The following is a 20,863-nucleotide window of genomic DNA, read 5'->3' as shown; positions in this document are numbered from 1 at the left end:
TTCGCTTCACTTGGAGGTCACTACTGATGATGTTACCTAGCCAGGTAATGAAATGTCTGGATATCAAACCTACAGCTCAGTGAGCAAACCTACACCCTAAACCTCAACCTGAGCTATAAACCTTCACAAACCTTGCGAGAGACTATGGTATAAAAAGTAACAAAAAACAGATAAATGACATCTGTAATGTAGGTGCATCAGATTTCCTTACTAAGTTCCTTAAGAAACATAATCATTGGCATTGGAAGGCCAGGGAGCTTCAAGACAGCGTTTTGTCTTTTGAAATTAGGTTCCGAATTTTCCTGTTGCCTTCTATTTTCTCCCTGAGGTACACACCACCAGGTGACCTGATGAAAGAGCAGTGCTCCGAAAGCTTGTGATTTAAAACAAATCTGTTGGACTATAATCTGGTTCTGGATTAGTGGTGCTGGAAGAGCACAGCAGTTCAGGCAGCATCCAAGGAGCTTCGAAATCGACGTTTCGGGCAAAAGCCCTTCATCAGGAATAAAGGCAGTGAGCCTGAAGCGTGGAGAGATAAGCTAGAGGAGGGTGGGGGTGGGGAGAAAGTAGCATAGAGTACAATGGGTGAGTGGGGGAAGGGATAAAGGTGATAGGTCAGGGAGGAGAGGGTGGAGTGGATAGGTGGAAGAGGAGATAGGGAGGTAGGACAAGTCCGGACAAGGGTTAAAATCAACGAGGTAAAAACATCTGCAGTCATTGTTTTTACCAAGTCCGGACAAGTCATGGGACAGTGCTGAGCTGGAAGTTTGGAACTAGGGTGAGGTGGGGGAAGGGGAAATGAGGAAACTGTTGAAGTCCACATATAATCTGGTGTTGTGTGACTTCTGTCCACTCCAATCCCACACTCTCACCTCCACATAATTCTTTTCTGCACAGATCAGATCAAATATTTACAAAATTCTACAAGCACAGAAGATAAAATTTCAGATATTTTACAGAAATCTCCATATTTTGATGCGTTTGATTTTTGTCAAAATCCCATGCTTTGCTTTGGATTGTCTCAACCATTTTTTGACAAATATTTGCTGCTTGCTTCGTAATGTTCTGTAACACTGTTACTTGTGCACAAGGTGAAGGAACCAAATCGAAAATAAACGAGTAATCCCTTGGAGCCTGGTATCAAGGCAAGCCCATAAGTTTCAAGGATGGAGCCCGAATGACAGCTGGTGAAACCCCTCCTGAGGTGGAACCAGATCACCTCCATTCGACAGTCGCCACTTGAATGGAAGAAACCACTTTCTTATTTTTGAGCATCTGCATGAGACCATAAGACATAGGAGCAATATTAGCCCATTTGGCCCATCAATTCTGCTCCACCATTCAATCATGGCTAATACATTTCTCAACCTCATTCTCCTGCCTTCGCCCTGTAATCCTTGATCTCCTTAACTAAGCAAATACCTATTTATCTCTGTCATAAAGACACTCAATGACTTCATGTCCATGGCTTTTTGTGGCAATGATTTCTACCGATTCACCACCCTCTAACTGAAGAAATTTCTCATTTCAGTTCTAAAGGATCACCCTTCACTCTAAGGCTGCGCCCTCAGGTCCTAGTCTCTCCTACCAGCGGAAACATCTTCTCCACGTGCACTCTATCCAGGGCTCTCAGTATTCTTAAAAAAAACTGGAAGAACTGCGGATGCTGGAAAACAAAAACAAAAACAAAAGTTGCTGGAGAAATTCAGCAGGTCTGGCAGCATCTGTGGAGAGAACGCACAGTTAATGTTTCATGTCCAGTTCTGAAGAATACATTGATTCTGCTTTCTCTCCATAGATATTGCCAGACCTAGCGAGTTCCTCTCAGTATTCTGTAAGTTTCAATGATGAACCCACACTCCTCACCTCCCCACCCCATTCTTCTAAACCTCATTGACTACAGACCCAGAATCATCAACCGCTCCTCATAATGACAACCTCTTCACCCCCAGGATCATTCTTGTAAATCTCCTCAAGGACCGAAGGGGCAACGCCTTCACACAGAAAGCGGTGTGTGTACGGAATGAGCTGCCAGAGGAAGTGGTGGAGGCTGGTACAATTACAACATTTAATAGGCATCTGGATGGGTATATGAATAGGAAGGGTTTAGAGGAATATGGGTCAAATGCTGGCAGATGGGACTAGATTAGTTTAGGATATCTGGTTAGCATGGACGAGATGGAATGAAGGGTCTGTTTCCACGCTGTACATCCCTATGATTCTATGACCCCCTCTAAGGGCACACCGTTGCTTAGTTATGGGGCCAAAACTGCTCACAGGGAGAAAATAACAAAATTAGCCTTAATTTTAAGCATGCATTGCATCTGAGAAACTGGGCAGAAGAAAATACTGTAGCTTCAGTTTTGTTTTGTATTATAGGAGCAATTTTCAACATTGTGCAACTGTTGATAGACATCGTGCAACTGTTGATAGACATCCACAGATTACATGTTGGAAATTTGGATGTGTGAGTCAATTGATATCACTGGCCTCAATTTCCCACGTGTGATCCCAAACCTCTGCAATGGCAGGGCAAGGCTGACAAATCATCTTTGCTGTCCCATCAATTCAATCTTGTTTTATTATTCTACTTTTTTTTAGCAAGGTGACAGACCACTATCAGCACGTTACAATATCCATTCCAATAGGTCAATTAACAGCCAACAGTAAAAGAAATTTCAAACCCAATCTCCCGAAGATTAGGCACTGGTCGAAGTGAATGTGTATTGAGAATAATTCTAAGAGGAATCAGGTTCTTTTCATGTCCTTTCTTCCCACTGATTTAAAATGTGCGCCTTGGTAATGCAGTTTGGAAAACCACCATCCCATATGGCTGTCTGTATGATGCAAACATTTGTTCTGCAGTAATTCGAATCAGTACAAATCCACCCAAAGCACTAATCTCAGCGTTGTAGAAACGCAGCCAATCGCTTGGAACCTTCGCCCTGTTTATCGTTGATGAGTCGACGAAACTCCCACTTCCGCTCACAATGTAAGCAATCCCCTCACCTTCGCGAATAAACTGCAGAGGAAAATTAAAAACATTAAAATCCATCTTACTTGGGAGCATTCCCCACTCACCATCAATGGTTTGATTGTCATCCTAGACGAACCACATTTGCTGTTTCCAGACTGTTGGGATTCTATGATTCTATATTTGTGGTTAATTCATTCTGGAGTTAGAACTGCTTCTTCTTTCTACTCAGTCCCCCTCCATCAAGAAGAAATGGACAGCCACTAAAAACAAAGAATTGGGGATGCTGGAAATCAGAAACAAAAGTTCTGAAGAAGGGTCACTGGACCTGTAAAGCTAACTCTGCTTTCTCTGCACAGACGCTGCCGGACCTGCTGAGCTTTTCCAGCAATTTCTGACTTTGTTTAAGAAGAAACAGACATTTGAGAGAAGATGATTACAAAAGGTGAGCCAGTAACTGCAGCAGGTTTGATATAAAAGGCAAAGAGAAACTTTGTGTGTTGTATACCTCCTTCTCACAGCGTATAATTGTAAAGGAAGCATTGATCTGGATGGATAGTTGTGGACACATTAAAGTTCACAGAATCTTCAAAATGATTGAAGTGACCAGATATTTTAGTTCGGACCTGGGAAGTTAAGGCTTCCAAACACCTCAGTGAAGGTCACACTATTCCAAACGAGTCAAAATTGAACAATTCACATTAAAGTCCAACTACAATGTAAACCTTTATTTATATTTTCCTGAAATTATATCAAAATTTCTTGCCACTGTTGACCTTATTCAGTGAAGCAGTCACTGAATAAGTTCAATATACTGGGCAGCCAATCCTGGGGGGGTGGGGGGGTGGGGTTTGCTGCTCTGACACCTACATTTTTTTTCCAGGGTCGGTCAGTCACCCACATTTCTGACCCCACTTACTGATACCAGAGGCCTCAGAAATGTGCAGCACACCTGTGTTTCTGTGTTTAGCTGGGAGTAAAAAAGTCACGTTCCTTTTCTACAGCAAGAAGGACAGAGGTGGAAAGTTGGATCTGGGCATTTCAAGTCATAGTTGGAGGGAGGGTTTTGGGGACACTGGTAGAAAATCGAGTCTGGAAGGGCAGGAATGATAGTCAGGCTGAGTCTGGAAGGTGTCAATGTGAGTGGCGTGGGGTCCAGTTGATGGGCAGGGAGGGTGAAGTCTGGTTAATGGTTAGCCAGGGATTAGAGAAGGTTTTAATCCATCCAATTTAGCTATTAAGTAAGTCAGAATCCTCCAAAGTCTCCAACTTTAACTCAGAGTTGAGGATATTTTCAGAGAGTTCCAAAGGCTGGGTAGTTCCCATCAGAAGTTTAAGCTTCCCAGTGAATTCCCATGTAGTTAGTTTGAACGGGTCTCCAAGAGATCCCAAAAAACATTTAGTATCAGACTAACCCCCAGAAATCGGGGCAAATCCTCCTTATCTCCATCCAGATACCCCCGAGAGATTAGGGCCAATCCTCTTTATCTCCATCTGGACTAACCCCCAGCGATCGGGGCCAATCATCCTTATCTCCATCCTGACTAACCCCCAGAGATCGGGGCCAATCATCCTTATCTCCATCCAGACTAACCCCTGAGATCGGGGCCAATCCTCCTTATCTCCATCCAGACTAACCCCTGAGATCGGGGCTAATCCTCCTTAACTCCATCCACATCTACTTGTTCAATATTCTTGTATTGCTAAACAACAACTTTTTTTTATTCATTCACAGGACGTGGATGTCTGTGGCGAGCTCAGCATTTGTTGCCCATCACTAATTGCCCAGAGGGCAGTTAAGTGTCAACCACATTGCTGTGGGTCTGGAGTCACACTTAGGCCAGACGGGGTAAGGATGGCAGTTTCCTTTCCTAAAGGACATTAATGAACCAAATGGGTTTTTGCGACAATTGACAGTAGTTTCATGCTCATTAATGAATTCAAATTCCACCATCTGCCATGCAGGATTCAAACCCAGGTCCTCAGAACATTACCGGGGTCTCTGGATTAACAGTCCATTGATAATACCACTAGGCCATTGCCTCCCATTGCCTGCAGTGTTTTAAAGGAGCAGAAGAGAAACTGAGGGGCTTCAGGAGGGCACTCCAGTGCCCAAGCTCCAACAAGCTCAAAACAGAGCCACCAATGGAATAGCAAAAGTAAAGTCTTCCCAGACCATAGGACTGCCCTCTCATTAGAGAGACAGAGAGAGAGAGAGAGAGAGATGCTTGAACTGGGAGAAGTCACAGAAATCTCTAAGTGATATAGAGCTGAGGGAAGTTATAGTAAGAGGGATATGAAAACAAGAGTAAGACTTTTAAAATCAACATATTGTTATTATGAATTAACTAGGAACAGTGCACTGATAATTATGTCCCATTGTTCCATGAGACTGTAAGATATAGGAGCAGGTTTAGGCCATTTGGCCCATCAAGTCTGTTCCATCATTCAATTATGGTTAATATATTTCTCAACCCCATTCTCTTGCCTTCTCTCTGGAACCCTTGATACCCTTACTCATCAAGAACCTATTTATCTCTGTCTTAAATACACTCAACAACTCAGCCTCCACAGCCTTCTTGTGGCAATGATATCTACCCTTACAAATTCCTCCTCATCTCAATTCCATCAGATTGTCCCTTCACTCTGAGGTTGTATCCACGGGTTTGGGTCTCTCCTGCTACTCCTCATCCAGTAATAGTACTGAAGATGTGTGCTTCAGAACTTGCTGCTCCCCTAACCAGTCTCTTCCAGTACAGTTACAACACTGGTATCTACCCGACAAAGTAGAAAATTGCCCAAATATGTTCTGTACATAAAACGCAGGTCAAATCCAATCCATCCAACTACCACCCATCAGTCTACTCTTGATCATCAATAAAGTTATAGAAGGTGTCTTTATCAGTGCTACAAAGCAGCACCTGATCAGCAATAACCTGCTCAGTAGTACCCAGTTTGGATTCTGCCAGGGCCACTCAGCTCCTGATCTCATTACAGTCTTGGTTCAAATGGACAAAAGAGCTGAATTCTAGAGGTGAGGTGAGAGTGACAGCCCTTGCCTTCAAGGCTGCATACATATGAGTGTGACATCAAGGAGCCCTAACCAAACTGGAATCAATATCTTTTGGAGGGCAAACTCTCCAGTGGTTCAAGTCATACCAGACATGTAGGCAGATGGTTGTGGTTGTTGGAGGTCAGTCTTCTCAGCTCTAGGACATCTCATCAGGAGTTCCTCAGGATTGAAACCCAGGCCCAACTATCTTCAATTGCATCATCAACGATCTTCCCTCCATCATATGGTCAGAAGTGAGGATGTTTGCCAATGTTTACACAATGTTCAGCACTATTCATGACTCCTCAGATAGTGAAGCAATCTGTGTCGAAATGCAGCAAGATTGGGACGATACCCAGATTTGGGCTGACAGGTGGCAAGTAACATTTGTGCCGCAAATGCCAGGCTATGACCATCACCGTTAAGATACAATCTAACCACTGCCCCTTGATATTTAATGGTGTTACCATCACTGAATCCCCCACTATCAACATCCTGGGGTTATCAGTGACCACAAACTCAACTGGACTCACCACATAAACACAGTAGCTACAAGAGCAAGTCAGAGGCTAGGAATACTGCGCGAGTAACTCACCTCCTGACGCCTCAAAGTCTGTCCACCATCTACAAGGCACAAGTCAGGAGTGTGATGGAATACTCCCCACTTGCCTGAATGAGTGCAGCCCCAACTACATTCAAGAAGCTTGACACCATCCAAGACAAAGCAGCCCACTTGACAGGTACTACATTCACGAGCATCCACTCCCTGCACTACTGACTCTCAGTAGCAGCAGTGTGTATTATCTACAAGATCACCAAATTCACCAAAGATCCTCAAATAGCACCTTCCAAATCGCCTAACACTTCCATCTAGAAGAACAAGAGCAGCAGATATGTGGGAACACCAACACTTTCAAGTTCCCCTCCAAGCCACTCACCATCCTGACTTGAAAAAAAATCACTGTTCCTTCACTGTTGTTGGATCAAAATCCTGGAATCCCCTCCCTAATCGCATTGTGGGTCAACCCACAGCAGGTAGACTGCAGCAGTTCAAGAAGGCAGCTCACCACCACCTTCTCAAGGGCAGCTAGGGACGGGCAATAAATGCTGGCCCAGCCAGCAATGTCCACATCCCACAAAATGAATAAAACAAGATCTCTACCAAGGCCTCCCCTCCAATGCCAGAACATCCCTGCTTAGGTACAAGACTAAAAACTGCTCACAAAATTCTAAATGGAGTCTGACCAGAGCCTTATACAGCCTCAACAATGCACTGCTGCTTTTGTAATCTAGTCCTCTTGAAATGAATGCTAACATTGCATTTGCCTCCTAACTGCCATCTGAACCTGCATGCTAACCTGAAGAGAATCCTGAACTAGGATTCCCAAGATCCCTTGTGCTTCAGATTTCCAAAGCCTTTCCCGATATAGGAAATAGTCTACACTTCTGTTCTTCCTACTAAAGTGCATAACTTCACATTTTTCCACAGTATATTCCATATGCTATTTCTTTGTCCAAATAAGTAGGGCGGATATTTCCAGCTCAATCTTCAGATTTGTCTAACTTAAAATACCGACTTTCACATAAATGATACAATCTGTTCTGTAGGGAATTCCAGTAATATACATTAAGGGAATGAACAGGAAATCAAAATGGCACACATCCGCAGAGCAGTATTTAACAAGGGAACTGAATATAAAGGCAGCTATAGGTGGAGAGAAACAGTTAACTTTTCAGCTCAGTGACCGTTCATCGGAACATCAGTTTCTCTCCACGGATACTGCATGATGGACTGAATATTTCTAGCATTTCCAGCACAACAATCTCTCTCTCAATGTCGGCAAAACGAAAGAGCTGATCATCAACTTCAGAAAGTGGAGGACACACCCCTGTATGTATCAATGGTGCTGAGATGGAGATGGTCAGGAGTTTCGATTTCTTAGGAGTAAATGTCACCAACAATCTGTCCTGGTCTATACATGTTAATGTGTCAGTCAAGAAGGCACACCAACTCCTCTAACTTCCTCAGGAGGTTAAGGAATTTGGCATGTCCACAATGACTCTTACCAATTTTATAGATGCTCCACAGAAGCATCCTATCCAGATACATCACAGCAGGCTGGGGCTATTTTGCCTGGAGCATCGGAGGCTGAAGGGTGACCTTATAGAAGTTTATGAAATCATGAGGGGCTTGGACAAGGTGAATAGTCAAGGTCTTTTCCCTAGGGCAGGGGAGTCCAAAATTAGAGGGCATAGGTTGAAGGTGAGAGGGGAAAGATTTAAAGGGAGCTGAGGCACAACTTTTTCACAGTGCGGTCCATGTATGGAATGAGCTGCCAGAAAAAATGGTGGAGGCTGGTACAGTTACATTTAAAAGGCATCTGGATGGGTATATGAATAGGACAGATTTGGAGGAATATGGGCCAAATGCTGGCAGGTGGGATTAGATTAATTTAGGATATCTGGTCAGATGGTCAAGTTGGACTGAAGGATCTGTTTCTATGCTGTACATCGCTATGGTTCTATGACTAAAACCACAAGAAATTAGAGTTGTGAACACAACCCAAACCATCATGCAAACCAGCCTTCCCTCCATTAACTCCATCTACACTTCTTGCTGCCTTGGGAAAGCAGCCAACATAATCAAAAACCCCTCACGCCCCGGTTAGACTCTTCCACCCTCTTCCATTGGGCAGAAGATACAAAAGTTTGAAAGTGTTTACTAATAGATTCAAAAACAGCTTCTTCCTTGTTTTCATACTTACGATCGGACATCTGATATATTAAAGTTGATCTTTCTTTGCACTTCCTCTGTAGCTGTAACACTATATTCTGCATTCTGTTCTATTACCTTGATGTACTTAAAGAAGGCACGATCTGTCTGTATAGCACGCAAAACAATACTTTTCACTGTATCCTGATACATGTGACAATAATAAGTCAAATCAAATCATTTCCTGTTTTTATTTTAATGACTATCATCTGCAACATTACAGTTTTTTTTAAAAACAGAAAGTAAGGAGTTTTACCCACAATTTTCAAGTCATAAACTAATCCATCTGTGAATAAAAGAACAGCTTACATTGAGTTGTCAAGTCTCTTAGTTCTGGAAGGTTTGATGGCTCTTTCTGGGAGTACACAAAGCTCTTGGCTATAAATAAATATGTCTTACAGCTAAGTATGTTTGCGGAATACAGAAGTGGATTAATAAATACATTCACTACATGTGGTTTCAAGAAAATGAACTTCATATAAAAGCACTAAATTGGATAATATCAAGTCTCGTAATTTAGTTAAAAATTATGAATCGTAATGTGTTTGAAACATCCTCAATAAACCCATAGAAACTGCACAGCTGATGTTTTTCAAAATTCAAAACTTAAAGTTTCATACTTGCAAAAGCAGGATTGTATAACAGTTCTGATCTCCATGCTATAGGATCTTGTGAAACTTGAAAGGGTTCAGAAATGATTTACAAGGATGTTGCCAGGGTTGGAGGGTCTGAGCTATAGGGAGAAGCTGAATAGGCTGCAGCTGTTTTCCCAGGGGCATCGGAGGCTGAGGGGTGACCTTAGAGGATTATAAAATCATGGAGGACATAGATAGGGTAAATGGGTGGGCGTTGGTTTGAGGTGAGGGGGGAAGATTTATTTGGGACGTAAAGGGCAACTTCTTCACACCGAGGGTGGTGTGTGTATGGAATAAGCTGCCAAAAGAAGTGGTGGAGGCTGGTATAATTGCATCATTTCAAAGGCATCCAGATGGATGTATGAATAGAAAGAGTTTAGATGGATATCGACCAAATGATGGCAAATAGGATTAGATTTATTTAGGATATCTAGTTGGCATGGACAAGTTGGACCAAAAGGTCTGTTTGTTTGCTGTATATCTCTACGACTTAATGACTCTAAAGTTGATGCAAAATTTCCTACCTGGAGGCTATGATCATGGCCGCTGATATAGGCTGTTACATTGTATTGCTTTAGAAGTGGTCTTAATTGAGCTACCAGACATGGAGTCGGACCATGTTGTCCTATTGACCACACTGGATAGTGACCAGCAACAATCAAATAGTCAGACCTAAAACAGAAGCCAATTTATCAGACAATTTATTTGACAGTACATTTTCCCTCAGGATACAGATTTAGGAAAGAGAAATGGGATTAGGTAGACAACTCCTGTTAAAGGACAAACACTAGATAGATGCTCACTGCAGAATACCTATGATTTCTTCAAATGATACTATCAAATTGAAACTGTTCAAATTCAATTCAGACCACAAAAGCAGCAATAAATCACTCTCTGCTCACCATTTACCCTTTATAACTATTGTAGCTTTCACATTAATTTTTTCCCTCTCATGAACGGTGATCTTCCTAGAAAGCTCACACAATCTATCCTGATAATGTGAAGACAGTTTGTCAACACACATACCGCACTGTTTCTGGTTTGAGTCGATTTGGTAAAGTTGGTTCTATTGTATAAACTTCTATCCCGGATGTGATTTCTTCTTTTAACATTCTGACGTTACCTGGAATGTGCCAGTTTTTCCTGGATCCACTGCAGCTGCTCCCTGGCTAACTGAGGATTTTCAGGTCCGTATGGCTGGTTGGCTTCATAGGTATTTCCACAAATCACCACAGTATCGATCATCAGAATAGTGACAGAAACACTGATATTAGGAACCTTAAAATCCAATTCATAGTAGAGATTTGGAAAATTCCTAAACAAAAAGTGTAGCCATTTAATCCAAACTGGACTGGACTGCTGTCAGTTTCAATTCCAAACTCTTGACTGAAAAGATAGTGACCTTAGCTAACCCTGGATTCTGATTTCTGAGCATTCTCATGTTTTTAAATACCTGAATAAACTGCATTTGTTCTGGAGCAATTGGGCTTCTCTAACTATAAACAGTAGAAGGGACTGACTTTAATGCGCCACAAATGTATTTAGGCTCTGCCTGCTGTGCTCCTTCCACACCCAGTGTCCTGATGGCTGCTTTTACTGGCAGAACATCCACCTCTCCAAGGGCTTATGTGATTGGAAAAGATGTAAACCAGTTCCTCCACCAGATGTTTGAATTTTCGAGTGACTGCACTGAAAACCTTCCTCAGCTAGCTATTCAAATATTGATAATTCTGACAGTAATCTTGGTCTGTTTTCAATCTCTTATTAAAGCTGACATGCTGGAGTATAGTGTCTTGTATAGTGTCTTGTACAATGTTTTCACCAGCTGGAGGATTTTAGACCAACTGCATTTAAGGGCAAGGATGCCCTGAGGCCTGGTACATTGGGGAAACCAAGCAAAGGCTACGACAACGGATGAATGGGCACCGCACAACAATCAACAAACAGAAGGGTTCCCTCCCTGTTGGGGAACACTTCAGTGGTCCAGGACATTCAGCCTTGGACCTTCGGGTGACCATCCTCCAAGTGGACTTCGGGACAGGCAGCAGAGAAAAGTGGCCGAGCAGAGGCTGATAGCTAAGTTCGGTACCCATAGGGAGGGCCTCAACCGGGACCTTGGATTCATGTCACATTACAGGTGACCACCATTGCACTATACACACATACAAATACCCCTACACACACACACTGTAACACACACACACACAGACACCCACATACACTCTTACAGACACACGCACACCCTCAAAGACTTAAGGTACTCTGCACTCACTACACACACACACATACAATTTCTCACATTCATAACCTCCAACCCAGACAGACACACACACAGACAGACAAAGACCCACATGCACACATATATGTTGTGGGGTGAATTTGTACTTGCAGGGTTACATTGTACTTTGCTCAAAAACTGCACGCATTCATGCAGAACTCCAAGCTCAAAAACTGCATAAATTTATGTTTGTAAAACTCTGTTATCTCATTTTTTAGATTAGAATCAATCTAAACATCATGGCATAGACAGAGAACACGGGGGGGCCAACACCTTCAACATATTGTCTAGTTATCACCATTCTTAACAGCTAACCCGAGAATGCAACTTTTTAAAAAAAAGGTTTTGTGATTTACACATGAAAGAAGTGAACCTATCACTGTATTCTAACAGATGAAAGGCTTAACAGACAATCAATTTTTCAAGGTATAATTTCAGTTACATCACACTGTAAATTTTTGCTATAAATTCTGTTAGGATTGAGCCCTCCACTATCACCTGTTGAAGGAGCGTCGCTCCGAAAGCTCATGTACTTCCAATTAAACCTGTTGGACTATAACCTGGTGTTGTGTGATTTTTAGCATTTAAGGGAACATGAATGGCCTGTTTGACAGTAGGCTACCTCAGGCAGTCCCGTGAGTGGTGTTCCAATGAGCTATTCATTAACTGCATGATAACAGCCTGCTACCCCTGGTGGAACTGGACATTCATCCAGTTGGACAAAGATGGCAGTGACAGGTTCCCAGACGGGGTGCCCACGGCCTTGTTCGCACCAGTTCCTAAATTTGTGACAGAAATTTTGAAACACAGACTCTCACTACTACTGGGATTTCAGCAAAGGGTCACATGTTCCATACTAATATGCAATTGAATAAATTTTCCCCACTGAACCATCAGAGTTGCATTACTGCCAATGGAGCTGTTCAACAAAGTTCCTGCATTTACCTCATTCTGAACATAGGACCAATCTTATGTTCATCAGTGGCTCATGCTACTGGAGGTCAGTCTGAGGGCTTGTTGCTTGATTCAAATTCCTCCCTTGCCAAGCCCCACCCACGTTGCTTTATTCTGTATTGTCTTCACACAGTGCCTCCTCCTCTAATCATCTTCTGGGGCAATGGGGGAAGGAGAATTGATCACTATAATGTGAGATGATGATGGGACCATTCCTTCCAGGCCAATCACCTTGGGCAGGATATACATACTGTACAAAGTTAACAATGGATTCCAAGCTGATCTCAAATTCATGCTTCAAGTAAACGACTACAATGTGAGAGAGCTGAACACACCATTGACTAAAATAATAGTATCCAAACGCTAAACTTGCCAATGCACTACAGCTCCCTGAAGAATGAGTTCCAATTCATTGTTTATCTATTTCAGTATAGTTAGTCCATCCTGCCGAAAAGTTACTCTTTATGGCTATGGTAGCTTTAAGTGGTAACCACGTTTGATGAACATGTTTAACTTATGAGTAAGCAATGGAAATAGGTATATAATGTCAATATACCCTATCCCTACCTACCATGGTCTGGACTTTTGCTGATACATAAGAGACAAAAGATGCTCTGGTTTGTATGTTGCTTTGCTTGTTTTGAAAGATTTACAAATCTTGCCCTTAAAAATGTGGTGTCATGTAATTTCTATATATTGAAGGCTTGTAGCCTCAATGGAAAAAGACTGTGTGGATGATTCCCAAATGCTCCCTCAACAGATCCAGCAAAAATACATTCATTGTGGCCACATCTTGTATGAAAGGATAAATACCTGTTATTGACCTTGACATTTTCAGTCCAAAAAAACCTTTGCTAACCTGAAAGGAACACTATACTGACTCAGGGGGAGACCCAAAGGTCTGGTTTTTCGGGACATATGTCCTGTCTCAAAAGACAGAAAACTTCCTTGGAGCAACTTTCCAATTAGCACATTGGGGCTGAATAACTCTGTCCACACAACCAGATCCAAACTTCAAATAAAAGTCTGCTTTCTTTAAGGTTAGCCACTTAAGAACTGTTGAACGCTTCCATTTTCTCATTGGCAGCTAACCAACTGTACTGCAGTCTCTGACAACAGGTGGCACTGTTAGGGCAAGGTATCTCTGGATTCATGGTTTCATACAGCTCAGAAAAGGCCCTTCCGCCCCCATTTTCATCAATATTATTTATGATCCCAGCATGGATCGTTGTGGTACACTGCTGGACATTGGCCTCCAATTATTCAAACAGCTTTTATGTCCTATTACTCAATTAGGTTTTGATCCATCTCACCAGGTTTCCCTCAATGTCATGTGCTTTATCCTTCTCAATCACTCTTCCAGGTGGGACCTTGTCAAAAGCTTTGCTAAAATCCATATAAACGACAGCAACTGAACTCCCCTCATCCACTCATGATTACATTTTCAAAAATATTTGTTAGGCATGACCTCCCTCTGATGAACCATGCTGACTATCTCTAATTAGCTCATGCCTTTCCAAGTGGGTATTAATACGTTCCTTCAGAATTTTTTTCAATAGATTCCCCTACCACTGACATGAGACTCATTGGTTTGTGGTTTCCTGGTTCATCACTAAAAAGTGGAACCACATTAGCTATCCTCCAGTCCTCTGGCACTTACCCTGTGGCCAGACAGGAATTAAATATTTTTGTCAGAGCCCCTGCAATTTCTTGCCTTGCCTCCCACAGCAGCCTGCAATACAATTCATCCGGGCCAGGGGATTTGCCTGTTTTTAAGTCCAATGGAGTTGCCAAAACCTCCAATTCTCCCCATTTCCTATGTCAAACTGTGCAAGTTCCTCACAGTCCCTTTTCCTGAATTCCATATGTATGTTCTCCTTTTCTAGCATGTAGACCAAAGAGATGTATTCATTCAACACCCTTCCAATATCCTGCAGCTTCACTCACAGGTTGCCCCCTTGGTCCCAAATGGGGCCTACGTTTTCCCTGGTTAACCTCTTCCCTTTAATGTATTTATAAAACATCTCAGAATCTTTCACAATCCTGTTTGCAAGTCCTTTCTCAAGCCCCCCTTTTTTCTCTTCTATCTGCTTTCTTAAGTTTCCTCCTGCACTTCCTGTATTCCTCCATGGCCATAGCTGAATGCTTCCTTTGAACTTGATCAAGGCCCTGCTCTTCCTCCTCAACTAGTCCTCACTATCCTAGATATTCAGGATTCTCTCAACTTATTGCTCCTACATTTCCCTCAAAGGGGCACATGTTGGGCATGTTGTACTCTCACCAGCTCCTTTTTGAATGCTCCCCACTGCTCCACTGTCAACTTACCTGTAAGGAGCTGTTTCCAGTCTACTGTAGCCAGATCCTGCTTTATTTTAATAAAACCTACCTCCCCCCAAAGCAAAGCCATCTTTGGCAGGCCATCCTTTTCCTTGTCCAGAACAAATTTGAACTGTACTGTATTGTGGTCACCTTTGCCCACTGTTCCCCCACTGCCACATCGAACACTTGTCTTTCTTCATTCCCCAGAACCAGATCCAGCACTCACCGTCCCTTGTTGGGTCTTCCACATATTGTTACGAAAACTTCCCTAGATACATTTCAAAAAATCAACCCCTTCTAAACCCTTAACATATGACTATCTCAATTTATGTTGGGAAAGCTGAAAGTTCTAGGTCCCGTCCTCCAACACAACTGTGTCTTTAGCAAGCTGTGAGGAACAGAGTCAGAGATCATCACCATGGAGCTGGGAGGAGACTGGAGCAAGGATTCCCAGCCAGTCAAATAAGGTTCATGGAGTGGGAGTAAAAGATTGAGAAGGGCAGGACAATTTTTTTCTCTCCACCTATGTTGGGCCGAAGGACCTGTTTCCACACTGTAGGGAATCTAATCTCGAAGACTGGGTGGCATGGTGGCTCAGTGGTTAGCACTGCTGCTTCACAGCACCAGGGCCCCAGGTTTGATCCCAGCCTCGGGTGACTGTGCGGAGTTTGCACGTTCTCCCCGTGTCTGCGTGGGTTTCCTCCCAGTCACAAAGATATGCAAGCCAGGTGAATTGGCTATGCTAAATTGCCCATAGTGTTAGGTTCATTAGTCAGAGGGAGATGGGTCTGGGTGGGTTACTCTTCGGAGGGTTGGTGTGGACCTGAAGGGCCTGTTTCCACACTGTAGGTAATCTAATCTATATATTTTTCATTATTAAGGGTTGGTTAGTTTTTTTAATCACCCTTTATTTCAAAGATTTCACTGCTGCCATGCATGCTCTTCAGAGAATGCAAAGCCATTTGCCAGGACAACAACTCATAGCACGGCAGTGTATACACAGCCTCTGACAGAAGGTGGCGATCAATCATTGCTCTTAAATTACACTTTCTCATTAATATTTGCAAGGATTAATTGCCAAAGGAATTTTTCTTTTAAAATCTCCTTTTAAAATCTCCTGTGTTTAAATCGGTTCTTACAGAACAATGAAACGTCATTCAGTGCTTTTCTTGAACAAGAATCCTCTCTAATAAGGAGAAAAGTCTAACTTGGAACATCTGGTCATGCTTGGCCCACTTGCAGCAGGGAAGACGGAGAATCTGCATAGAAGCTTACATCCTCAAATTAAACATTAAATACTAAACAAAGTCCTTGCACATGACAAATATTTTATAATGCGCTCCTTCAAAAAGGAGCTGAATCCTAACAAATGTTTTCCATTTGTTCTGATGCTTCACAGTTTGTTGCATCACCTTTTTCACACAAGTGTTTGGATATCTTCCAGGACAAACAATATTCAAAGTGGGCAAGTCAAACAAATTACAGTACAGCCGAGGTGAAAATGTAAATGGGGTAGATAAAATGGAAGTGCTAATTAATTCTTCATAATTACAGGAAAATCCAAGACCATTTAAAGTTGCTAGGTTTGCATTGAAAAGAAATGTCTAATGCTCTTAAAATATCTTTAAAAATAAGTTGTATTTAATAATGAGCTTACAGAATATTAATTCATGACTGGATGATACCCCTTTTCAGGGATACAATGTTCAATTGGTAATAAACCTTTTTAAAATCTACAGTGTCCACAATAGAAAGGAATGAAGATTGAAACAGTCACAGATTTCTACATCTGCTTATTTAATAAACCAGATGTCTTCACATGATGTGGATTCCTTGGATGCTTGGATTGATTGTTAGATTTCTGGGAAAGATGACCTCATTGATTTTCCCTTTCATAAACTAAGACCACTATGTAACATGAACAAACAGATGTTCAGAATCACTTACCATCTCTTAGAGACCACAGAATAAGCAACTTGTGCTGAAACATTACCCAAATGATCATGGTTTCCTGCCAGAATATACCACGGGATATTGGCAAGGGATGGAGCTGTGAAAATATTCTCAAATGTTTCCTAGTCAAATAATTTAAAAATCTATATCAGCAACTGAGTACATCAGTGTTAGATGTGAGAGGAGAGTTAATTTACAAAGATGCATAAATATAGAACTGAAAATAAATAATTGATTCATAAGTAGGAAGATACATTTTTACTGAATATTATGACTAAACAGTATTTTATAAAGCAGAATATATTGTAAATGGAAGATCTATTGATTCTTGAAGCTCTTAACTTCCCTTCAATGACTTTATTTATTATTATTTTAGAATTTTTGTCAGCAAAATTTTTAAAAGTTAACCTGACAAATCAAATTATAATAGACATAATTTCATAATGTTACATATCAAGTTCCTTTTTGTCTGTTTTCGCTCACTGCATTTAACTTCCGGGGTGCTTAATTGCTTTACAGGAGACGAGGTTTAAAAATTAGTGGTTTAGTTAAAGGCTTCTGATTACAGTTCTGCCAACCATTAAGCTCCAATGTAAATTTTCCACCTCATTCTACAGCATCTAAGGTTCATAAAAATAACTTACATTCACCAGGCAGATAGTTTTACATGATATGTACAAATTAATTTCACAATTCCCATTTATATAGGAACTCAATGTTTAACAGATGCAATATGTTTTGGTCTTTCATTAACTATCGTTTATTTACCAATTTTTGATCAGGAATGCATGGATAGACTAATTAAAGGCAAGAGTAAATGCAGCTTAAAAATCAGACATGGCATAATCTTTAAACAATTCCTACTTTGCTGGAAGTAACTAACAGTCAACAGGCAATTTTCTGGGTTTAAGATCCACTTAGAATGCATATAATTAAAATGTCAGCATATTGTCTTCTCTCACTAACGGCAGAAGGCTTTTCCATACATTCTTCAGCCTTTGTAACCTTCCAAAGTGAATCTGAATACAATTGGTGATGGCAGCATCTAGCCATTTTGGGAACCTGTACCATTACTGTACAGTCACTAAGTGAAACACATTCTTGAGTCTTAGAAAAGACTGATTTTCTGGCATTTATACATACCTGAAATGAATGAACAAGTCAACTTACCTTAAATCTGAAATCATTTACATCGTTCACACCACGGTAGTAAAAATTATCTCCAACATTAATTATAAAATCTGTTCCTGTGCTTTGTGCAACTCTCCCCATCTCATCTGCTGTGGCTTTCTGAACAATCGTTACATAAGGTGGATCAGGCAGACCTCCCCAGTCTCCAAATGCAATAAATCGCATGTCACAGACTTGTAACCAAACAGAAGAACAAAACATTAAAACATCATTACATCTGGACTGTGTAACACTGAATCATCAATGAAGGTTTTGAGAATTTGCAGCAGCCTACAAACAATAAAACTACTCAAAGATTGATAAAAGCAAAATACCATAGTTGCTAGAAATCTGAAGTGAAATGCTTTATTCTTTTTGTGTTTTGAAGAGTCATATTGGACTTTCTCTCCATGGTAGCGACAGACCTGCTGAGTTTCTCCAGCAAGTTGTGTGTTTGTTACATAAGAAATTAGACACAAACTATCCAATCAGGATCCATCTTACCTGAATCTCGTCAGCCCAACCCCCGCCACATCTACCCACCACCACTTCAAATTAAGTAGGTTGTATAAACAAGCTTGGTGAAAAGATAGCAGCTTCCAGCAACTCAGCACATACACAGAGAAAACCCTGCAGTATTCCCAACTCTTTACAACTTTGGGCAAAGTATTGCTTCAAATTAAACTATGTACGTAACACAAATGTGAAAATGTTTTTTATCATGTCACTTTTGCTTTTTTTAATGACACAGACCTCTGGATCTGGCCAATTATATTTTGTTCTCCTTTGTGTTGTAATCCAGCTTGTAAGATTGGAGGTTGGATTTGACACTGTCTTTGTATCTATGTTTGGGACATCCTGTGGTAAAGGTAGTCCTGCTCAGCTGGTTGTCAGGTACTGCTTTTGGTATCCAGACTCTATGTATACTACTTGACAATCACAGTAAAGGTGAGCTCCGAAAAGCATTCTCTGAATGCCAGGTATGCAGCACTCTGCAAAAATCTTGATGTGAACGTTTCAACTGATGTCACAAATAGATATCAGGCAGCAAAGATGGAACGCTTTTAGCTTTTTGATACAAATAATTTGTCCAAATCTCTCATCCATAAAGAAGTGATGCAGGAAGCACTTTGATCTTTGTTCTGAGACAAAACCATATTCCTTCCAAAGCCTGTGAGTGAGCCTGCCACGATGAGCTTGTTTTTGCTGGGCAATGGTTGATTTTGTCACCCAGTCATTGGAGAGAATATTTCCAAGACAGCAAAATCTCAGTTAAGGAAGGGCTATGTTGTTGATCCTTACTGTGGTATCTGGGAACTTTAAATTGCAACAGATCCATCTAGCTACAATATTAAATTTTGAATGTGGTGAAACACACCACACCCCCGCCCTTGTCTATATGCTTGTTTGAAACACACTTCCTTAACTGCACATCAATAACAGTAAAAGTAAAGCTTTATTTCAATAGTTTTTTCTGCTTATCACGCAGATTACTCATTTTAGACTGAACACGCTTATATCAAAAATTGTTGTTAATCGGGAATTTAATACTTTCCAATTATATACGAGAAAATAATTGATTCCAAACCAAGTAGCTTTGTGCAGATTAAACATTTCTCAAATTGGCTATGATAAATTACACTGTGTAACTTTGCTATTGTATGAAAGATAGTATAGAACACATTCGGGATCCCAAATAAGTAAAATCATACAATTATTCTGCAAATGGAATTTACCTTCTCGGGGAAACGACACCACCAACTGCAAATAAACTATGGTCAATTGAAACACTCGTCTAAACGGGTCCATGATCAATTCGCAAGATAATGGATTCGCAGGTGATATAAACAACCTTGACTTTTGGTATCCTTTTTTTTTCAGCATTAGCATTTTTTTTTTCAAAGCACAGCATGGTATTTGACAGAGAACAGCACTCTTTCCATAATCTTTAAATCTTGTATCTAATGATCAGTATGAGTCAACGAATCGAATTTAGCAAACATGCCTGCTTGCGTAAGAAGATCACCAGTAACACATTGTTGAGAGATGCTTTTCCTTTCAAAATTTTTCAATTATAAATAAGGAAGTGTAGTTATCAAAATGGTAGAATTTTAAAAACGTAGCGAAGGAGTTTTTCATTATGAAAAGTCATCCCTGCGACTCATAGAACACCGCATCATAATTGGATCGTGAAACAGTCTGCAAAGGGCAAAAGAATGTGGTTCATGGTGTCATGAATTGTGTGTTCTACTGTTCTGAGACTCCTCTATGTTTCTTCACCTTTCACTCTCAGAGGTTATTTCTCCATCATATAAATCCCATGAAGCTGTATAGATTTTGAAACCAATTTGTATTACTTACTTACTAAAAACAAAGATATCTGAAATCAATTGGAAGTAAATTCTATTGCTAGAAAAATCACTGATTTTCTTATGATTTGCACATTAAAAATTATAAACTTTGCATGTGAGACTCCTGTAGGAAGATGGAGAATTAATATCTTTGTTATTTTACCGCTGTGACATTGTGTTGTTTGTGTCCGATTTAAAATGATGGAGCGCAAAGTAAGTTTATTTCGGCCACTGTTCTTTTAAAAATGAATTGCTCATACAGAGAAACCTCGATTATCTGAACGAGATGGACGGGCACTATTTTGTTCGGATAATTGATTATTCGGTTAATTGATTCAATGCCTCTCCTCTGGGGCTCGGAGTTTTCTGAAATTTCCTTGTTCCTCACTCTGCCTGCCTTGAAC

The 20,863-nt window shown here is 41.0% G+C and overlaps 1 protein-coding gene across 1 annotated transcript; it reads right to left on the bottom strand.

Annotated features, from left to right (window-relative positions):
* Nucleotides 1-2,611: 2,611 nt before the first annotated feature.
* On the bottom strand, nt 2,612-20,185 carry acp5b (acid phosphatase 5b, tartrate resistant). Its single transcript, XM_043698847.1, has 6 exons — nt 19,845-20,185; nt 18,109-18,302; nt 16,933-17,060; nt 10,558-10,749; nt 9,959-10,106; nt 2,612-3,022 (listed from the first exon to the last, which is right to left on the bottom strand). Exons 1-6 carry the CDS (start codon nt 19,996-19,998, stop codon nt 2,783-2,785), a joined length of 1,056 nt encoding a protein of 351 aa, XP_043554782.1. The 5' UTR covers nt 19,999-20,185; the 3' UTR covers nt 2,612-2,782.
* Between the last annotated feature and the right edge of the window lie 678 nt (nt 20,186-20,863).

This window comes from Chiloscyllium plagiosum, chromosome 11, assembly GCF_004010195.1.
Source record: "Chiloscyllium plagiosum isolate BGI_BamShark_2017 chromosome 11, ASM401019v2, whole genome shotgun sequence".
NCBI lineage: Eukaryota > Metazoa > Chordata > Chondrichthyes > Orectolobiformes > Hemiscylliidae > Chiloscyllium > Chiloscyllium plagiosum.
Note: the sequence above shows the minus strand (reverse complement) of the source record. Positions and strands in the feature narration are given on the sequence as shown.